Source organism: Neolamprologus brichardi, chromosome 1 (assembly GCF_056152115.1).
Source record: "Neolamprologus brichardi isolate AB-2024 chromosome 1, ASM5615211v1, whole genome shotgun sequence".
Taxonomy (NCBI): Eukaryota; Metazoa; Chordata; class Actinopteri; order Cichliformes; family Cichlidae; genus Neolamprologus; species Neolamprologus brichardi.
Genome location: NC_142104.1, coordinates 20641022 through 20660947, shown reverse-complemented (window position 1 = coordinate 20660947; position 19926 = coordinate 20641022). Strand labels below are relative to the sequence as shown.

The following is a 19926-nucleotide window of genomic DNA, read 5'->3' as shown; positions in this document are numbered from 1 at the left end:
AGAGCTCAGTGTCTGTGATGATGTATGACAGAGTGACGCACCACAAATGAAGACCTACATTAGAAGATTAAAAGAACTACAATTGCTGTCATTGTTTCCCTTATGCTTCCATGCCGTTCAACCTTCAATGTGTGTTATTGCAGACTCAGCACAATGAAATATAATAGCAAAGGTGTTTGCCAAAAAAATACATAGCTTGATCAACAATATCTGACTTTGGAGACATTTGGCATCTGATATACTGCAATACAGCAGATGCTTGCCTTTGGAATGACTTTGTCCCAGGAAAGTGAATTGGATTCAACTGTGGTAAAAGATTATCCAGGCCAGTAGTGCCAAATTCACCACTTATTGATCTGTCTCACTTCTTCTTCTGTTTCGTGCTCTGATTCGTTAAAGCATAAGCAGAAATGATGCAGTCATTAGAAAATGAGCTCTAGGAAGATCAGAGCTTGTTCATTTTCAGTTTAGATAATGAAGACATGAAAATGCAGCCTTTTACATACTTTTATAAAATAAAAATAGGATTCTTGATTTTTACACGCATATCTCTGAAGGAAAAGAAAGACAGGGGACTGAATAAGAAATCAAAAGATAAGACTGACCTAATTTTGTTAAAGCAGCATGTTAATATATAACATATATACTCAGTAGAATATGCAGTCACGTCAAAATGACAGCTGTTACAGGATGTTATGCAGCTATGTACATTCATCATCAGCAAGTGTGAACATTTTTCTAAAACCAACATTTTTTGCAGTTAGTCTGGAGCTTCCGGATGTGTGTTAGCATAATGCCACCCTCTTCCCTGAGTAGACTTCCTAGAAGTTTCACCCCAAGGTCAAACTGTGCTCAAAAAAAAAATGTTCAAGTTTATGTCAGTACAATCAGAAAAAGTCTGAAAAAGCATGACTTGTTTGGAAGGGTTGCTAGGGGAAAGCAGAACATGACAATATGGCTTAAGTTTGCATCTGAAAAAAATACTACAAGACAATAGAATGGAGCACTAACCTTTGAACAGATGAGGGCAAAGTGATGATGTTTGGTTATTATGTACAGCATGATGTTTGGAGAAAAATGAACACCTCATAACAACTGGCAGCACAGCAGTGGAGGGGAGATTTGGACAACTTGCAGTCATTTAGTTGACCGTGAATTTCTGTGTATAAGGTTTTCTAGAGTGAAATGGGAGGTCATGGGTCCAGCAGCCAAAACTTACACCCAAAATGAGTTCATGCAACAGAAGAAATGAATTAAGGTGCTGCAGTGGTCCAGTAGAAGTCCAGACCACAATATGATTTAAATGCAGTGGTGGGACCTTAATAGAGCTGTAAATCTGAATACCTGCAAACTCTATGCAATGTTTTCTTTTTTCTTTTCTTTTCTTTTTTAATTTTTTTTTTCATAGGATAAGTGGAGAAGTGTTCTTTTTGCCTGAATGCACACTTTAGAAGTTGATTGAATATTGAAGACACAGAGCAAAACAATTACATAAAACAAAATGCCCAAAAGTGGAGAAATGGGAATGTTGTCAGATTTACTCAGGCTAGTTGACAATGTGATTAATGCACACATTATTGCTGAATGACCTGCTCTTGTTGTACTTTGCAGTGGTTCATTTAGACTTGAATCTTACGACAGCATGAAATACTGATAGTGGAAAAGAAGTGAGTCATTCTGAAAGAGTTTGTTTTTCTTTTCTGGAATTTTGACTCAGCAGGGATCGATGGCCTGGCTTCCCAGCAGGATGACAGTCAGATCCAGATCCTGACAGTGGGTCACCCCACCTCAGAGGAGGCCGAGGCAGAGCCCGTGATGAGCTGCACTCAGTCTCAGAGTAAACAGGATCTTCGCGTGACCATGCTCAAAAAAGGTACTGACAGCGCTCAAGAAAGCTTCTGCCACTGCTTCTGCAATAGCACAACTACAAGTCCTTATTTACACCCACGGCATTCTGGTCTGCTGCTGCGTTGTGTTGGTGGGAGGATGAAAAACACTGACTCATGTTAAAAAACACACAACTCCAAATAAATAGGCCATTTTAAAATTCAGCGCCTGAATGAAAAATAATATAATTATTCGTACTGTAAACACTCAGCGCTAACACACATCAATTGTTCCATACATAATTAACACAAAAACTGTATAATCTACATGCAGCAAAGGGAATTTTTTGACTACGTTGACCGGTATGTGAGCTGTAATTTACAATCAAATGCACTGATGCAAAAGTGTAGTGGAGAGAGTTGTAATAGCGCACGTGCTTCCTTGATCCATTATGACAGTTTTTCATCACAGTGTACTGGGTAGCAAATAGAAAGTGGAATTGAGTGATGAGGGTTAGAGTTCAGGTGCTTAATTGGGTTTAACTTTGCAAAATTAAAAGTAAATAAAAAGATTATTTTAAGTGGCAAGAATGTTGTTTTAGCCGTCCCAGCATGAACGCTACGCTTTCTTCTTGTAAGACATCACAATGCTTTAAGTAAGATACATTTTCAGCAAGTTTTATGTGCCAAAAAACACAACAAAATTGCTCATTAAATGAGACTGTAATCAGTGAAAACACACCAGATAAAACACAGCCACAAGTGGATTAGTCTGGTATTTCTGGTATTTAAGTCTGATATTTAGCCACAGTTCCAATTTAATTTCTTTCTTTTGTTCTTTCTTCCTCTCGTTCCTTCTTTCCATCCTTCCCGTGAAGGTATATCGAGCAGCATGAATTTTGATGAAGAGGAGGATGATGATGATGAAATTAGCTCCAGCTCTTCACAGCTCAACAGCAACACAAGACCAGGCTCTGCCACCAGTAAAAAGTCCAGCAAGGTAAAATTAATTTCACAGCATGAATTTCTCTGCATGTCTTTTTGCGCAGCACCGAGCACCTTTTGACAGTAGCTAATAAAAAACAAAAATCTGCTATTTTATCACCAACTTGGATAGTTTCCCAGCTGAAAGTAGAGTTGCAGACAATTATTGTTTAATTTAAAACAAATTAAGTATTTCCCATATGCCAGGGGTCTCAAACCTGAATACAATTAGTAGGTCGTTAGCAAGACTCTATAGAACTTGACTGTATGCTGATGTGGCAATTCAGCCATTTGATTCATGTTACAGCAGCTCAAGAGTGAATGAACATGGTGCAATAAAAGTAGTTTTAGAAAACAGGTTTCAGAAACAGGTTTATTTTTTCCATATTTTTCTAGGACCACACATTGTACTCTGCTTCTTACTAGTCTTGTGGATGCAGGTGTGCTGTCATGTTTTGGGGGGAGGACCCATACAACTTCAATTTGCTTGAGGAAGACTCAATAACAGAAATGTTAACCAGCTCAAGTGATTCCTTTAAAGCTATCATTGTTCCTCAGTTGTTTTCTTAACTCAGTGAGCCTTTTGCTTGATGGCCACTTGTAAGAAAGTAGCCAAAGTACAAAAATGTCTTTGTTTATAGAAGTCTATTTATAGAAGTTATAGAAAGTCTTGAGCCAACCTTCATTTTTTTGTAATCTTTGCTTCCAAGAAGCTAGAGTTTCTAGTTTTTTGTTTTTAGCATGGTATTGGGCCATAGTGCCCTAGCCTTTCAGCTTTTCTTTGGATATTAACTGCTTTTTGCTAATGTTCTGTACAGTCCTTGTACCTGACCATTATCAGAGCCTTTTTTTTCCTTTTTTGCTGAGCCATTTAAGCCTGGCCTATGAATCATTCAAGCATAAAACTCAAGGGATTAACCAGTGTTGTATTCACACATAAAAGACAGCTTAGCAAAGATCCAATTCTGAAATGTCACGTCTTTAAGATATAGGGGGAAAAACAGAAAAGGCATGTCACAGGACAGAGATACATCTGGCCCTTTAGTTGATCCATCTTCTGTTCACTGAACCATCATCAGAAATGGTCTCAGTGGATATGTGGCTTTCAAGAAGCCATTCTTAAGGAAGGGAAACAAGGAGAAAAGGCTGAGGTATCCCAAAGTACACAAGAATTGTACTGAGTATCAGTGGCAAAATGTCTTATGGAGTTAAAAATATAAATTTGCATCTGCAGCATATATGGAGGAGTTCAGGAAAGAGGGGACAACTCTGTCATGTTTTCGACCAACATTTCAGCCAGTGGTGTTGGGGGTCTAGCTGAACAGTATAGATGTTGATTCCATATGTAATACCATCTGGAAAGTGTCTGATTGGCAATGACTTCCTTTTTAAGTGCAAACACACTGTGAATGCAGCAAAAGTATAACTAGGTAAAAAGGCACAGAATGAAACACACAGTTATGGACTTCCCAGCCGTTGCTGTCTCTTTCCCCTTTTGATAACATAATTTCTCTTTGCTCTTCTTTCCACTCTAATTTTTTTCCCCTTCAGTCATTTCAATGTTCTGTCTCTGCTTCAGGTTCTTATTTTAGACACAGTGTGCTCATTCTTAATCCCAGTGGACAATTTGATTTTCAGACTCATTACTCTGCTTTAATGCTCATCAGTCCACCATTTCACGAGGGCTCTTGCCATATTTGATCCTACAGGAGGTGGCCTCAGCACCCACTCCACCAGTCAGTGAACCTGCCATTGATGTTGATGACCTTGAGGAGTTTTCGCTGCGCCCAGCACCGCAGGGGGTCAGAGTGAAGTGCAGAATCACCAGGGACAAAAAGGGCATGGACAGAGGCATGTATCCGACCTACTATCTCCACCTGGAGAGAGAGGATGGCAAGAAGGTGAGACGAGTCTTTAAGGTTTAAAAACATATTACACAAGATATCTGTCAGGGAATTTTTACAGTAAGTTGTTAACATCTGGACTCTAATCTAACTTATATATATTCAAATAATGCAGCTTTGTGGTATCAAACCATGTTGATTGTCTGTAAGTGTTTGACAATATGGTTTGGTAACAGGTGTTCCTGTTAGCTGGGAGAAAGAGGAAAAAGAGTAAAACATCAAATTACCTCATCTCCATTGATCCAACTGATCTGTCTCGAGGTGGAGAGAGTTTTATTGGCAAACTGAGGTAAGTCCTCAGTGGCTTTGTTGTATTAAACACTTTAGCAGCTTACATTAGGAATTAGATATGGCATTGGCAATGTTAATCTATATGGCACATTTCATTATATCTAAAGTCAATGTGCTTAACACAGAAGAAAGAAGTGCATTAAAAAAGTACAATACCTTAAGGTAGTGAAAATAGCTAAATAAATCTTTAAAAAACACACACAGCTATTAAGTGTAGGTCTGTGTGAGCAGCTTGTTCCAAAGAACAGGACCACAGTAACCAAACACTCCCTCAGCATACTTGCATCTGAACATTTAAAAATTCTGGACCTGATGACCTGAGAGATCTGACTGGGTTATAAACAGTGAGCAAGTCAGAGATGTGCTCAAGGGGCCAAACTACTAAGAGCTTTATGAACTAATAAAAAGCTTTTAAAGGTAATTCTGTATTGCACTGGGAGTCTATGAAGTGACTTCAACATTGCATGGTCAAATTTGTGCGTACCTGTAAGGACTCTGTTGCTGCATTTTGAATAAGATGAGAGTCGGCCTACTGATTATTTGTGAGAGTCCTGCAAATGGAGCACCACAATAATCTAAACTAATTTCTATGAAAGCATGGACCAATTTCACTTTGAGATAAGAATCGTTTAACTTTTCTAACATAAGAAAAGCAGTTCTTACTAACCTTATTGATGTTTTCATTAAACCTGAGATCACTGTCCAAAATGTTGCCATGGTTTCTGACTCGCTCATTGTGCTTCAGAGGAAGGGATGATAAATATGAACATATTTTTGACGATAATGGGTAAAACTATGTATCATCTGTATAAGAATTTCAAGATAATATTATGATTCTTTATGATAGTACCAAGAAAGAACATAACATCTATATCCTCTTTCGGTATGATGAGAGCAAATCAAAAACTTGACCTGGTAAACCAACTGAGTCATTCAGCCTTTAAATTAAAATGTCATGATCAACAGTGTCAAAAACAGCTGTGAGATCAAGCAGAAGTAAAACTGCAACTCTCTGTGAGTCACTGTTGATCTGCAGGTCATTGATGACTTTAGCAGGAGCTGCTTCTGTGCTATGATTAGATCTGAACCCTGATTGGTACTCATCATAAATGCTGTGATTTGAAAGGCATTCATCCGGTTGTTTGTAAACTTTTTTTTTTTTTTTATATATATATATAAATATATATATTCTCTATAATCATTACCAATGACTCTAAGTTGTTCTTGTTGAGTAGCAGTGTGATTACAGCACATCTGAGAGAAACAGGGAAAATTCCAGTCTGGAGAGAGCTATTGATAATATGATTTGTAAAACAACGAGACACAGATTTGAAGAGTTTGTTGGGGATGTTGTCAAGTAAAGAAATGCAAGACTTTAACTGTTGAATAATTTCTTCCAGATCAGAGTACATAATCTGAGTAATTATGCTAAGTGTTGGATTTCTTATTTAACTTTAGTGCTCGCACTACTATTTCTAATCTAATTGTATTTTTTAAAAAACAAACAAAAACAAAACATGATTGACATAATCATTAGAAACAGCTTCAAGGCTCCATGGAAGCCCCTTTAGAGTTTAATCAAATATGGGCTTGTGCAACCTTTTAGTCTTTGGACCACTGGTCGATGTACCGCTCAAAGCTTTGCGCTGTCCTGCTTGAATGATGGCAGTCTAAATTAGAACGAACAGTGACCTTTCATCAGTCCTTGGCCTAAATGAGATATCTAAATGAGACGGCTTTTAAGAAGCATTTCTAAATGGCACCACCTACACCACACAGGTAGGTGTCAAGTCAAAGTTGTTTAAAATACATTGGATGAGTATAACCGAGAAATGCAAATATTGTTCTCCAATATTAGATAAATGGTTATTTCATAGCTGAAATTGAGTATAGTTGGACAAATTTTCCTGCAGATTCTGTCTTTATTGCCATTTACTGGTGTGCAGTGCAAGAACTAATGACTGACAGTCTAAAAAGTATAAGAACTAATTAATGATTGATTGAACAGCACAATACATCAAACATCAGCGCTACAGTACAGCGAAGAATATGTTTTCTAATTCCTCATTTTATAGAAAAAGGTTTCTAAGCGAAAAGCGAGTGCAAAATATGAAAGTAAATGTGGTATGAGAAAAAAAGATCGAGTGGGGTAGGGAGGGAGAAGGTGGTATGAAATTAAGCAAAGGTGCTCTCGCTGGGAATCGAGTCAAGGATGTTGTATGCCATAATTTGTCAACTTTTCAGCCAGTGTTCGCCTCATGTAAGAACTCACTTAAAGACAGAGCACTAGCCACTTGCCTTGTCTGTCAGGATTTAGATTGGACCACCCACCTGCCAAAATCCAGTCTATCAATCACTGCTGAGCCATAAACCAACAAGGACGAACTCGAGTGGAACACAATTATATTTAGAGGGGCATGAAGTCAAAAGCATGCAGTGGTTTGCAAACACTGTACTCTGCTTTTATTTCCCTTTCAGTTTGTATCCACAGACAGTATGTAGAAGGCTCTGGAAAAATCACTCCACTTATGATTTTATCTGTGAACACTTTCTTGACGATTTATTTATGATCTCGTTCGCTACCTTAAGTCTTACTGAATACAACATAATTCATTTTGTAAGGTGTGGTTTCAGTTAAAACTAAATGAGATGATAAAGGGAGTTATACTCCAGGGAGAGCACAAAAACACAAGTTTTACACCAATGACAATTGTTGCAAAGGAGCTCAGGTCATATTTCAAAACTCAAGCGATCTGTTTTCATTATGTAATTAAACCTGGATACCTGTTATTTCTAGTTATTTGTTTTTTATATATTTAGCAGGGATAGCGCATGTTAGTGGACATAAGTATTATGAAAAATATAACATGTAAACATGCCAGATTATAGCAAAACTGCTAATTTACGCAGGTAGTTTGAGCCCCACCACTGGTGTTTGTTTTAAACAGTCATTACATTCCTTAATGTGTAATGTTTTGTTTGCAGATCAAACCTCATGGGAACTAAGTTCACTGTATATGACAACGGTCTGAACCCTATGAAGAGCACCACCAGCCTCGAAGCTAGCAACTTGCGTCAAGAGCTAGCAGCCATTTGCTATGTGAGTTCATCAAAATGCTAGACTATACTTGACTATACTTGTGTTTTCATGTTGCTGAAAAGATACAGCATTATTATTATTATTTAGATTTTGTTAGAAATATGCTGTAATACTACTGATTTAAAATAATGCATTTTTCCAGTAACCTGTTTAAAACTGCATTAGGCAGAAATGGAAAAAAAGTTGCAGCAGAATTGTGAATGGAGCAGCTCTGTCCTCCCTGTCTAAGCCCTGGCAGCAGGCAACCACTGTGCATCCTTTATTTGCAGCCCAAGCTGTGATTCAAGCTCTAAGTAGCTACATAAACAGGAAATTAAAATAGCCATAGTTAGCAAATATCTTAACTGTCAACATAGTAACTGATCATCTGTTTTCATGAGAAATGTACTTATATGATCTGAAAAACCTCCCACAACAACCTTATACATGACAGTACAACGCACTGCAAAAATTCAGATGCAGTGTTTAAAATTGAGATGTGGCCATGTCTCCCTTGAAAAAGAGCGTCATGGTTAAATAAAGGTTAACTAAATGAGATACATTTTGCCAGGTTATGGTTTAAAAATAGGTCAAAAATGAAATGACCTGGACGTCAGCCGGTCGTCCTACGATGGCAGTGAGCAAAACGACAAATATTAGCTAAAGCTAAGGCTTTGAAAAGTAGAGCTTTATATAACTGCATCCAGAAATAACATTCAGTAATCCACCTTAGGATAACATTTGTTTAAGAAAGGGCATTGAGAGGTGATCTGTTTGTCTTTTTTAATTCTTTTTTTTAAATGTAGGAAACCAATGTCTTAGGATTTAAAGGGCCTCGAAAAATGAGTGTCATCATTCCCGGAATGAACATGGACCACGAGAGAGTTTCTATTCGGCCACGAAATGTATGTGTTGCCCAATTTCTCAGTAGTCGCAGCTCCTCTGACCAGTTCAGCCTCTTCTAATACTTATTTAATCGATCCAATGCATATGATGTCCATGTCCAAGGCTTTTCTATTCTTCTTCATTACAGGATCATGAGTCACTGCTGGCCAGGTGGCAGAACAAGAACACAGAGAGCGTGATTGAACTTCACAACAAGACGCCTGTGTGGAACGATGACACACAGTCCTACGTGCTCAACTTCCACGGCAGAGTCACTCAGGCTTCCGTTAAGAATTTCCAAATTATTCACGACAATGACCGTAAGCTTCCGTCCACACATAACATTTCTAAATATTTAACAAAGGCTAAAGACTAAGGTCTGATTCTGTTTTATAATCTTGTTTCACCCAATGACTGTTTGAGACAGCCACATAACCTGATACTGTGGATGCTATTAAATTAGACAGTATTATTTTTAACTTGTTACATATAGGTACTTCTCAGACAGATTTAGAAAATAACTTTATAAATATAACAAATATAACATTTCTTCATGTTTATGGCTCTGTACACTAATGGTGAAAAATTCCCCTCATTTTTTACATCTTGCAAGTAAAAATGGAAAATGTGTGCAGTTATTGACAAAAAAGTGTGCAAATTTGCATGCAAAAACAAGATATAAGCAAAAGTAGAGTCTTTATCATTTGAACAAGTTTGATTGAAATTAAATTAATATTTGGATATTTCTTATGACCACCTGTGTTCTTTAACACAACCGGAAGTCTCTTTGGCAAGCTTCCTTGTAATTTCTTTCAGGGGTGTTCAGGAATAGTTTTCCAGGTTTCTTGAAGGACTCTCAAAGCTCTTCCTTGAATGTTGGATGCCTTTTGTTCTGTTCTCTGTTGAGACGATCCCACACTGCTTCACTTGCTGGCATAAAATACAATTTTTTGCCCATCAAACTGTGTTATATTTGGCTTTTTTCATAGTTCCAAAGAAAGAAACAAAAACTGGATTGAAAATGAGTGAAAAAGCAGCCAAAGAGAAACTACAGAAAGTTAGTGGAACTGTTGCTGAGGGGCAGATTATTTTACACTATACTTTACATCATACAGTTTATTTTGTCAGTTATGCGTATTATTATTGCCATAAAGAAATAGGTATTTATGAGTTTTGTGAAGAAACAGTAAAAAGGGGAAATGTTTCAAATCAACTTAGACATAATCTGTTTCCCACTTGTTTGTCCCTCTGCAGCTGACTATATTGTGATGCAGTTTGGCCGTGTGGCAGAAGATGTGTTCACCATGGACTATAACTACCCAATGTGTGCCCTGCAAGCCTTTGCTATTGCCCTCTCCAGCTTTGACAGCAAGTTAGCTTGTGAATAGACTCCAGCCTGAAGTTCAGTGGATAACAACTCCTCCTGTTGTCTCAACAAGGGCTGCTTATGTATCACTGGGGCTGATTTGAGATCACCTGTTACCTTGGAAGTCCCACATATCCTGAAATGCTTTATGGGACTTAAATTATGTGTACGTATGTGTGTGGGGGTGGGGTGGGACCTCAGGATGGTGTTTGTCAGTGGAAGAAAACAAGCACAAAGAGTAATCCACTTTCCAAATCAGATTCATTTGTTTTGATAACTATAGTCATTTTGTACTGCACTGGCATTATAAATATGTTTCTTTATGTAGTAGTTCTAGTAATTTAACATTTCTTTATCTGTGAACTATAACTAACCGTTATACATCAGTAAGTTTTAAAAAAAAGTTGACTGGGTTTATGTAGTCTACCAACACAAAGTCACACGCTTCCTCGAGCATGGATACTGCTTATATACTTACTGAATTAATAATAACATGCATGTCACAATGTATTTATTTTATTGACATATTTATTACCTGCACATTTTATGTTCTCTGCTGTCATTTGCAACAAATTCTGCTGTAATCGCTCCACGGAACTGCAAGCACATTAAATGTCATGCTAGGAAGATCACTTGTATCCACAGTAAAAACAAAAAAAAAATTAGAGGTATGAAAAGGGGAAAGGCATGTTACACAGTGCTGTGTATCATATACAATATTGTGTCACAGTGTCATATACGTGAATGTGTAGGATGATGGTGCACTTTACTTTGAAGTCTGTGGTGGATGAGCTATAGCTGTACATACTTTATTGTGCCTTTGAAGACTAATTCCAGTGTTACACCTTGGCCGTAAAAGGAGCTGAGCTTGAATTGGTCTTTGCGTTTTTTGCTTTCCTCACATACACCGAGAGGATTTCTCTGTAGCTACTTAAATTTTTTTTTTTCTTTAATGAAAGTTCATTTCGACTGAATAACAATGCCTGGGGTTGCACAACATTCAGAAGATAATAATAAGTGTGCATCTTAAGATTTTAACTTAAAATTATATTTAGGGTCCAGAACATGTTGCACTAAATAGATGGCTATTTATTTACACAATACTGTAAATCAGGCAGCAGATATATAGCAGATATCTGAGGTACTCAGGCCTAAGTGTCACGGTCCTGGCTCAGTGTTTTTAGTTATTCATTTATGTTCTAGTTAAGCTTATGTAGTTCATTTCTGTTATGCTAGGTTGCTGTTATTGTTCATTGTTTAGTAGCTTCCCCTTGTGTTTTGGCACCTTTGTTTTAGTCATTCACATTGTCATGTCTGCGTCTCGTCATGTTTTCTGTTTATTTTGAAAGTCTCGTTTTCATGCCCGTTGTATTTAGGTTTACATTTTCCTGTGGCATCATTATGTTCATTCTAGTCAGCTGTTTCCTCACGTGTCTCCACTTCCCCTCATCACCTCATGTGCACATTTAAGTCTTTTGTCTCTTACTGTTCGTTGTCAGGTCGTCTGCCTGTGTTCCCCCATGTCAGTCTTAGTCAAAGTTATAGTCTTAGCTGTCGAGTTAAGTTTTTTTTTTTCTTTATTTATGCTTATCTAGTCCTCCTCTCGCTTTTGATTCTTGTGTCAGCCCAAATGAAAGCTCGCCTTTTGTTTAACTTTAGTTCAGTTCTCTCACGTCCGCTTTTTGGGTCCATACCTTAAACACACCAGCTGCCCAGCCGTGACACTAAGGTTGTGCTGGTATCTTCTGATCTCTGCTTGGAAAATGTACCGAACAGAAATTGACTTACTGCCAACAGACATACTCGTACAATGTGAAACTAGCTTCGATGCATCTTCCATCTTTTGCTTTATGTATTAAATTAGCTCTGTGCTTCACTGAGATGGAGTATGATACATTCCTCATCCGACTGGCAGTAAGTTTCTATATCACGTAGTTTATTGCTGTTCATATTTTTACTCAAACTATTATTCCTCTTGCTCCTTATGGGGCAGTATCCTTTCTCAAATATATGACGGTATTTTGTATTTTACGACCATTAAAAAAAAAAAATGCTGAATGGAGGTGACGAATAATCTCCACTATTGTTACTGTGGGTTCTGAGCAAATCTTTATCAAATGTGCTATTCTTGTACTCAACTGTGTTCTAACTATTTCAAATTTCTATTTTAAAACTGTTGATACTCTTGCTGTAAAGTCTGCTTTTCATACATGTGTCCAAGAGCCAGAGGTTCTGTCACTTTGTTTTTCGTGCTGTCATTGTAATGTACAGTAAATGGTGTACAATTTACTTTGGTGGTACACAGTCCTTTGTTCATGAAAAAAAGAAATAAAATTACATAAAAATACTCCAAAATATGCTTTCTGTTTCCTCAAGAATCCAGATGTTTCAGAAGTTAGTACAGCGATCATAGAATATGGTCATGTGTGTTTATTACAAAAAAGAAATAAACACTGTTACAGTACTTTACTTTTCTGGTTACAAATCCAGGTGTGTGATAAAGCTCAGGCGTAAGTTCAAGAAGGAATATCTGCATTCACTCATCTGTCTGCTTCCTCAGGTGTTTGACTGCTATTCATTACATCACTTCCACCTTCCTGTAACGTAAAACGTTGTCGTCCAATCATCTTTCTGCTTGCTGTCTTCGGCATACCTTAAGTCGCACTGCTCATCTTTCATTAATTTTGCTGTAAAGGGCCATCAGAGTCTAATTGGCAAATACCATAATTGAATTGTATATATCAATAAATCGTGTTGAGTTTCTTCTAATGATCTTGCTTTATAGGACCAACTTTTATTCTAATCAACCTGGATTAGATACTCTAACCAGAAAACCTCTGAGTACACACCAAATATTTCATTGTAAATCATTAAAAACATTAGTAAAAACATTAAAAACCCCAAATACTTGCTGAGATTTCCTGCTACATTGTCTTTTAAAGTTTATGTTAACAAAGTTGTTTTAAGAAAAAATCCCCAAATTTAGCATTTTTACTGATGCAACTGAAAAGTAGAGTGACCCAAATATGCATAAACAGGTGCAGTCAATACAAATAAAACATCGTAAAATGACTGAATCTTGTATCACGTACTCAATCTTTGTGTGCTTTGCTCTCTTTTTCACCTCATCACCAACAGGTCACGGCAGCTGGCTGCCCCTTTTCGAACCTGGCCCTGTCTGTAATTATGTCTGTAGCATCATTCAGCATGACTGGTGTGGTGGTGCGTCAGTGATGGTCTGGGGAGGCATATCCGTGGAGGGATGGACAGACCTCTACAGACTAGGTAACGACACCCTGACTGCTGTTAGTATCAGGATGATACTTGGACCCATTGTCATCTGTGCGTCTCCATGTTTGTCATTAAGCACACTCTCATTCTGGAAACATGCAGTGGAAACTAAACACACACTTAGATAGAAAGCTTCACACTGTGTGAAACAAAATGTTTCAGGTGCCAAGATCAAGATTTAATTGACCTCAGTGTCTGGAGACTTGCCCTTCAGTTCTTTAAATTAAAGGCTTTTCACACCCACACAGATGATTAAATTAACCTGACTGACTGAACATTTGGGTGAGCACTGTTATAGAGATCTCCACTGACCTAAAAAGTGGTTTAATCAGGCAAAGAAGTGAAAACAGCTGTGAGGGTGAACACCGTGGATGTGGACGGCTTTTAAAATTATAACAGGTTAACACAATGAATGTAGCGTTTATCATATTGCAAATGTACTGAATAGGTTTTAAAAGAAGAAACCGTGAAATTCTGAATGAAAAAGTACTATTATCCCCTTTAAATCTTTCATAGGGGTGTAATTGTTCTGGAAATGTGAATGTAAATAGAAAACAAAATGCATTGCAGTCATCTGAGGTGCTTGTGGTAAAAGGAAACATTTATTTGTACAAAAGTATCACTTAAGAACATAACTGCATGCCTCTGTTTAGTTTGGATTTTATGGTTTAAACATATAAGGAAGTAATAGTAACACAAGTCTGAGTTCACTGTCTGTTTTCAAACGCATTTCAGAAGCAGAAAAAGTCCTTATGTCTCCCTCCTGTTCCGCATCCTCAGGCCGCTCATCCCGACTTCCTTGGGTGTGTCTGCATAGATTCGACCCTCCCCCTCCACATTTGCTGACATTAAAATATTGCCTTCTATATCCTCCTCTGCTTCCTCCTCTGGGTTTGAACTGCCATCACAGCTGAACTGCAGGCTCTCTGCCTCCATCACTGGGTCATCTTCATCAGCTTCCTCCTCGTCTTCCACTTCTGTGTCCTCGTCCTCGTCCTCCATCTGATCTTCCTTGCCCTCTTCCCCATCCTCGTAAGTGTCCTCTTTAGGGTAGTGGAAGACATCCTTGTGTTCGCTGAAGCTGATTTGCTTCTTCCCGCTATTGTTACACTGCAGCTCTTTCTTCACCTCCAAACCAATTCTTGTTGTCGTTCTTTCAGGACCCGGCTGGGATGATGGAGGACGGAGCAACTGCCTTTTCTCTGCCTCCTCCTCCTCCTCCTCATCCTCTTCCTCATCTATGTCTTCCTCTACTCCCATAACTTCTTCTATTCCCTCCTCTTCTTCTTCTTCCTCTTCATCCTCATCATCTTGTGCTTCTGTGTCCTCCTCCTCCTCCTCCTCATCTTCCTCTTCCTCTTCCTCTCGCACTATGGAAAGTTTCCTTGCCATAACCTCTTCCTCCTCTTGCTCCATCCTCTCTGCTAGGGCCTCAGCGGTGGGCTGTGTGGGGGGTTCCTCTAGTTTAACCGTCTTAAACCCACGTCTGGGGCAAGGTTCATCATACTCTGGGTAGGTCTCCTCTGGGTAACCTGCATTGGTGTTCAAAGAGACTTCATCAGATTTTTATTGTGAGGATTTGTGAGATTAAATTTGATCTCAAATTTAAAATGCACTTCATTTCACGGCTGTAACAAATTGAGCAAATGCAAATTGTGCAAAAAAATGGGAGCAGTTCGACATTTCAGATGCACCTTCCCAGTCTGCACCGTATGGGACCTCCTCGGCCTCCATCTCTGGGGAGGCTCCCTCCAATCGGCTCTCTTGAATAAGCTGTGTGATCTGTCTCAGCTGCCTGAGTAATTTCTCCTCCTTTTTCGACGTGGTGGTTTTACTCCTCCTTCGTCTACCACTAGAGAGCAGCACAGAGTGAAGTAAAGTAACCCTGCCTGTGTATATCACTCTATACACGATTAATGAACAGGTTTTTTAAAGTTACATTCAGTTACACATCCCTACGGTGCATACAGATTTCTGCTTTTAATTATTTTGTCCAAAAATGACAAATGTATTTTATGACTACATATTCTTTATTTGTCTTTACTTAGTTAATTCATCACAGTTTCTTTGTTGTTGTGGTGCTACTGGAAGTAAAACACAAGCAGATAAAAATAAATGAATAAATAAGTCTCACCTCCCAGAACTATTGTTCCTCCTGGACACAATCCTCTCCATCATCTCTTCAGTTTGGAGAAGTCTCTCCTGCAGCCTGGCAAGCTCATTAGCAGTGACTACACAATTTACACGGGACAACATTGTTTTGATGTTAAAATATAATGCACTAAACACAATGCACACTTGGACACGTCAAAAAACTTACCCCCCTCAATCTTAAAATGGCCTATAGCTTAAATTCCTATACTATAGCATTTTTTTTTTTACCTTTGGTGTGGTAAATTGTATTAATGTCAGCTTGTCAAAGGTATCAGAAAAAAGTGTTCGAAGTTACACGAGAAGAAAATGATTTCTCGTAGTTCTCTCACTTATTGTGTTCTTCCTGGTTCCCACGGTTACTGCAGAGTTCTTCCCTGGTTTATTAGCCTTCCCCCTACATGTCAGCTGTGAACATAAACATGATTATAATTAGATTAATTGAGTATACAGTTACATTTACCATACTATAGCTCTGCATGAAGTTAATAACAAATAGTATATAGAAGCTCTAGAAATGAAAATTACCTTATGTATAATGTAAAGGATGTAAAGAAGGATCCCAAAGCCATATAAGGGTATCACTTGAGTCATCAGGTTGTACTTTTTGCCTCGTCTGATGCCTTTTACTTTTGCCATTGCCTCCAAACTGTGTGTCATTGAAAGCGAAGGGTCCACGTCCCACTGTTCTGGGTCTTCTGGCACTGTTAGCTTGTGCATGGCGGGAGGGTAGAACCCAGGTCCAACTGCAAAAATAGTCTTTCATTCAATTAATAAGAATCAATAAAGCAATTTCCCCCCGAAAACATATCACGGGGAATGTATCCTCAGCCAATAAACTTTTAGTATCTTTAATTAGATTTTACTTACTTTACGATTATTTAAATGCTATCATTCTCTGGATTAATTTGATAATATTTATCCATGAAATGTGTCTTTTTTTTTCATAGTTAGGCTTCGTTCTTTTTTTCTTTAGTAGTCAGATAAAGCAGCCAGAACATTTCAGTGTTTTATAATGATAATGTCTAATGCCTCTTAGATTGGCCCCTAACTGTGCATGGACCCATGGACACATTCCTATGATGCCCACTGGATGGTCCAGCCCAGTTGGGGACACTTTTTTCCTCTATATTAACTATTATTCATAAAAGAGATCCAATTTGTAACAAATAAAGTGAAGAGATTCATGGGGATCAGATCAATATTTGAGAACAATGTCAAAAGCATAAGAAGGTCAAAGCAGTCAGGAAAGCTGAAATGCCTACATTTGGATTTATTTTTATTTATAGTTATTGCTTTTTCAGAAGCCTGTTTCGAGAATGTTGACACTCCTCTGTGCAGTAACACAGACCTGCTGATGCTTATGCTCAACATGTTTCAGCATTTATGTCAAATCAAGCTCGCTGCTGCTCCCATCTGGGACTTAACTAGCACTACAAGTGGAAGATGTGACTGGGACGCTGGTTAAAATCGGCCTGCGGAAAAAAAATTGCAAAGTGAGAAGGTACACACACACACACACACACACACACACACACACACACACACACACACACACATTTGGTTCCAAGAGAATGAGGATGTTAGCATGCTCTGGTCTCACCTGTCAGAGGTGAAAACCGGACACAACACACTGAAAAACTAGCAAACAGCTAAATGTTTGCGTCCCCTAACACTGGGCACATTTAAATGTGGCTGTAAAGAAGTGAGAGGGTCTCTGTTTGGATTAATAAGGTAAGAAACTGTGTGGAAAGTTTGCAGCTTTATATTCGTGTGCTAGCACAGACTGTACTGTTTTATACAGTCAGTGGTTGCTAGCAGGCATAAACTGGCTCAGTTACAGCAGTTAGGCGAAACACAGCACAGAGAGTAGTCTGGAAAACTGCCATGTCAATATCTGCCTGGGAACATTTTGAAATATTTAGTCTCCTTGGGTTGTTTGTTGGCCAGCATTGGTTACTGTTTGGGTAAATTTCGTAACCACCCATTGCTGCTTTTAGCTGAAGACAGCCAGTGAACCTAAAGCAAGTTGTAGTTATTAGGCTGTGAAAATGTGTAAGCAAAGAAAAGCAAACTGTGCCCTAATGTCTAAAACCAAATCACTAACCACATTCCTTGTTCTCTAAATGGCTCATTCCTCATATAAATAATATCTAAGAATAACGTGCAATCCACAGTAGCTTTGTATTTTTGACTGTAGTATGTTCACATTTCGTATAAGGTCACCAATTTTCCTCTTATTAGATTTGAAAATTCCAGTTGTTTATGGTCTAGTGTGAAATCACCACCAGTTTATATCTGATAAGATGTCCCTGCTGTGATGACTGATCCGTTTTGACAGCACCTCTGGGTGTGTGCTCGTGACTGTGTGAAACTGATATCAGGCTAAAGTCAAATAACAAATAAGTCACATACTGTGTTTCTTGTGAATGTTTTTTAACTGCTTCAATGAGACGTTTTGAAAAGGCGCTGTCAGAGTCAATGCACACCTGTGTCTGTAAACACAGCAGCTCATGCTTAACATGATAGGAAACATACAAAAACACATCACTTGTTTCAGATTTAGATAAATGGTCAAACTGATTCAAATGTGTTTTAACAACCAAATTATTTGTTCTTCAAAATATGGTGAATGCAGTTTTTCTTTTTTAAAACTCGCTGTACAGTGTAAGATTTCAGCTAACTTGTGTGGACTATGAAGGATAGGGCCTCTGTGCCTGGCATGGTCTGTACTGAGTAACAGCTGGCATTAACAACAGCAGCACTGACACAAAAAACACTGGAGATGGAGCAGGATGGGGATGGATGATGATCTGATAAGCCGTCTTACCCTCAGGCTGCCCCATCTCCTGTTTCGCTCTGGGCAAAAGCATCCTGGGTAGAAAGAGAGAAACGCAGAGAACAGAGCATGATATAAGAGTAACCTTCTGGCAAGTTGTTATCGACATTTTCTTCCAGAAAATGACAGCAACGCGTTAATTTCACTTGAACGGGAAAGCTGGTATCCACAGATGTTATTGCTCATCTGGTGATGGCTGCTGCCCAGATTAGATCAGATTAGAGCAGCTGCATTCAAGTGCTGTTTGAAAAAGTGAGCAGCAGATGGGTTGAAATTCTCCAGAGACTGAATACAACCCCCCTATTATTATTATTATTCTCATTAATATTAATATTGTTATTGTTGTTGTTATTGTTGAGTATCTTCACCTACAGCGTTCAAACATAGGCCCAGATCTCATAAACTGACAGACTGGAACATCATCTAGGTTTCGGATCTGCATCCTACTAAACTAATAACAAAAAAAATATACCTGATTTAAGGTAAGAAAACACAGTATGTCATTGCTTATTGTTGGTGGTATAGTGAGAGTCCAGTCAGTGCTTTTCTAATTGAGGAATATCAGGAAACTACAGTTCCAATTCCCAAGAAGTCAAATCAGAATGATTTCACAGCAGAACATAGAAAACATATCAAATGTTTAAAGTGAACCATTTTAGTATTTCGTGACAAATATTCAATTTTTAAAATAATTTAATAGCAGCAACACATCTTAAAAAAGTTGGGAAAGGGAGAAATGAAAGGCTGGAAATGTAACTACAGGGGGAACATTTTACAACCAGTTATGTTCACTGGCAACAAGTCAGTAACATGATTGGGTGTGAAAGCAGCATCTTAGAGAATTTCTCAGGAATAAAGATGAGCAGAGGTTCATCAATCTTCAAAAACCTGTGTCTACAAATTATGACAATTTAGAATAATGTTCCTCAATGTGAAGATTTAATCTCATCACTTATATTAGGCCTACATATCATCATCAAAATATTCAGAGAATCTGGAGAAATCTCTGTCCTTGTGATTTTTGGCCCCTCAGGCAGCACTGGATTACAAACAGGAATAATTCTGGCATGGAAATTACTGCACGGGCTCGGGAAATCATCGTCTGTGATCACAGTTTACCGTGCCATCCACAAACGGAAAGCTTTAACATGAAAAAAGAAGCCAAACGTGAACGTGATCCATCTTCTCTGGGCCAAAGCTCATTTAAAATGGACTGAGGCAAAGTGGAAAACTGTCCTGTGGTCAGATAGGTCAAATGTTTAAATTCTTTTTGGAAAACACAGACGTCACATCCTCCAGACTAAAAAGGG

At 38.3% G+C, this 19926-nt stretch overlaps 2 protein-coding genes across 5 annotated transcripts in view; one reads left to right on the top strand and one right to left on the bottom strand.

The window, feature by feature from the left end:
* Window positions 1–12682, top strand: part of tub (TUB bipartite transcription factor) — a 60955-nt gene extending 48273 nt beyond the window's left edge. For 2 of the 4 annotated variants that reach the window (XM_006780190.3, XM_087839431.1), the window contains exons 5-12: window positions 1721–1873; window positions 2705–2826; window positions 4520–4711; window positions 4891–5003; window positions 7991–8105; window positions 8891–8989; window positions 9118–9289; window positions 10224–12682. In XM_006780190.3, coding sequence (XP_006780253.1) covers window positions 1721–1873; window positions 2705–2826; window positions 4520–4711; window positions 4891–5003; window positions 7991–8105; window positions 8891–8989; window positions 9118–9289; window positions 10224–10357 — 1100 coding nt within the window. In that variant the 3' untranslated portion in view covers window positions 10358–12682. Of the gene's footprint in view, window positions 1–1717; window positions 1874–2704; window positions 2827–4519; window positions 4712–4890; window positions 5004–7990; window positions 8106–8890; window positions 8990–9117; window positions 9290–10223 lie in introns of all 4 variants that reach the window. The other 2 variants (XM_035906424.2, XM_006780191.3) reach the window with 1 other exon arrangement.
* Window positions 12683–14206: 1524 nt separating this feature from the next.
* On the bottom strand, window positions 14207–18802 carry ric3a (RIC3 acetylcholine receptor chaperone a). The gene is made up of 6 exons (XM_006780516.3): window positions 18608–18802; window positions 16306–16523; window positions 16110–16185; window positions 15761–15857; window positions 15321–15478; window positions 14207–15158 (listed from the first exon to the last, which is right to left on the bottom strand). Exons 1-6 carry the CDS (start codon window positions 18723–18725, stop codon window positions 14377–14379), a joined length of 1449 nt encoding a protein of 482 aa, XP_006780579.2. The 5' UTR covers window positions 18726–18802; the 3' UTR covers window positions 14207–14376.
* Between the last annotated feature and the right edge of the window lie 1124 nt (window positions 18803–19926).

Coding starts and splice junctions, on each gene's coding strand:
- ric3a (XM_006780516.3), bottom strand. CDS start 18,725: ATGTCGATAACAACTTGCCAGAAGGTTACTCTTATATCATGCTCTGTT. Junction 16,186..16,305: donor TCCTTTACATTATACATAAG/GTAATTTTCATT, acceptor TTATGTTCACAG/CTGACATGTAGGGGGAAGGC. Junction 15,858..16,109: donor AACCAGGAAGAACACAATAA/GTGAGAGAACTA, acceptor TAAATTGTGTAG/TCACTGCTAATGAGCTTGCC.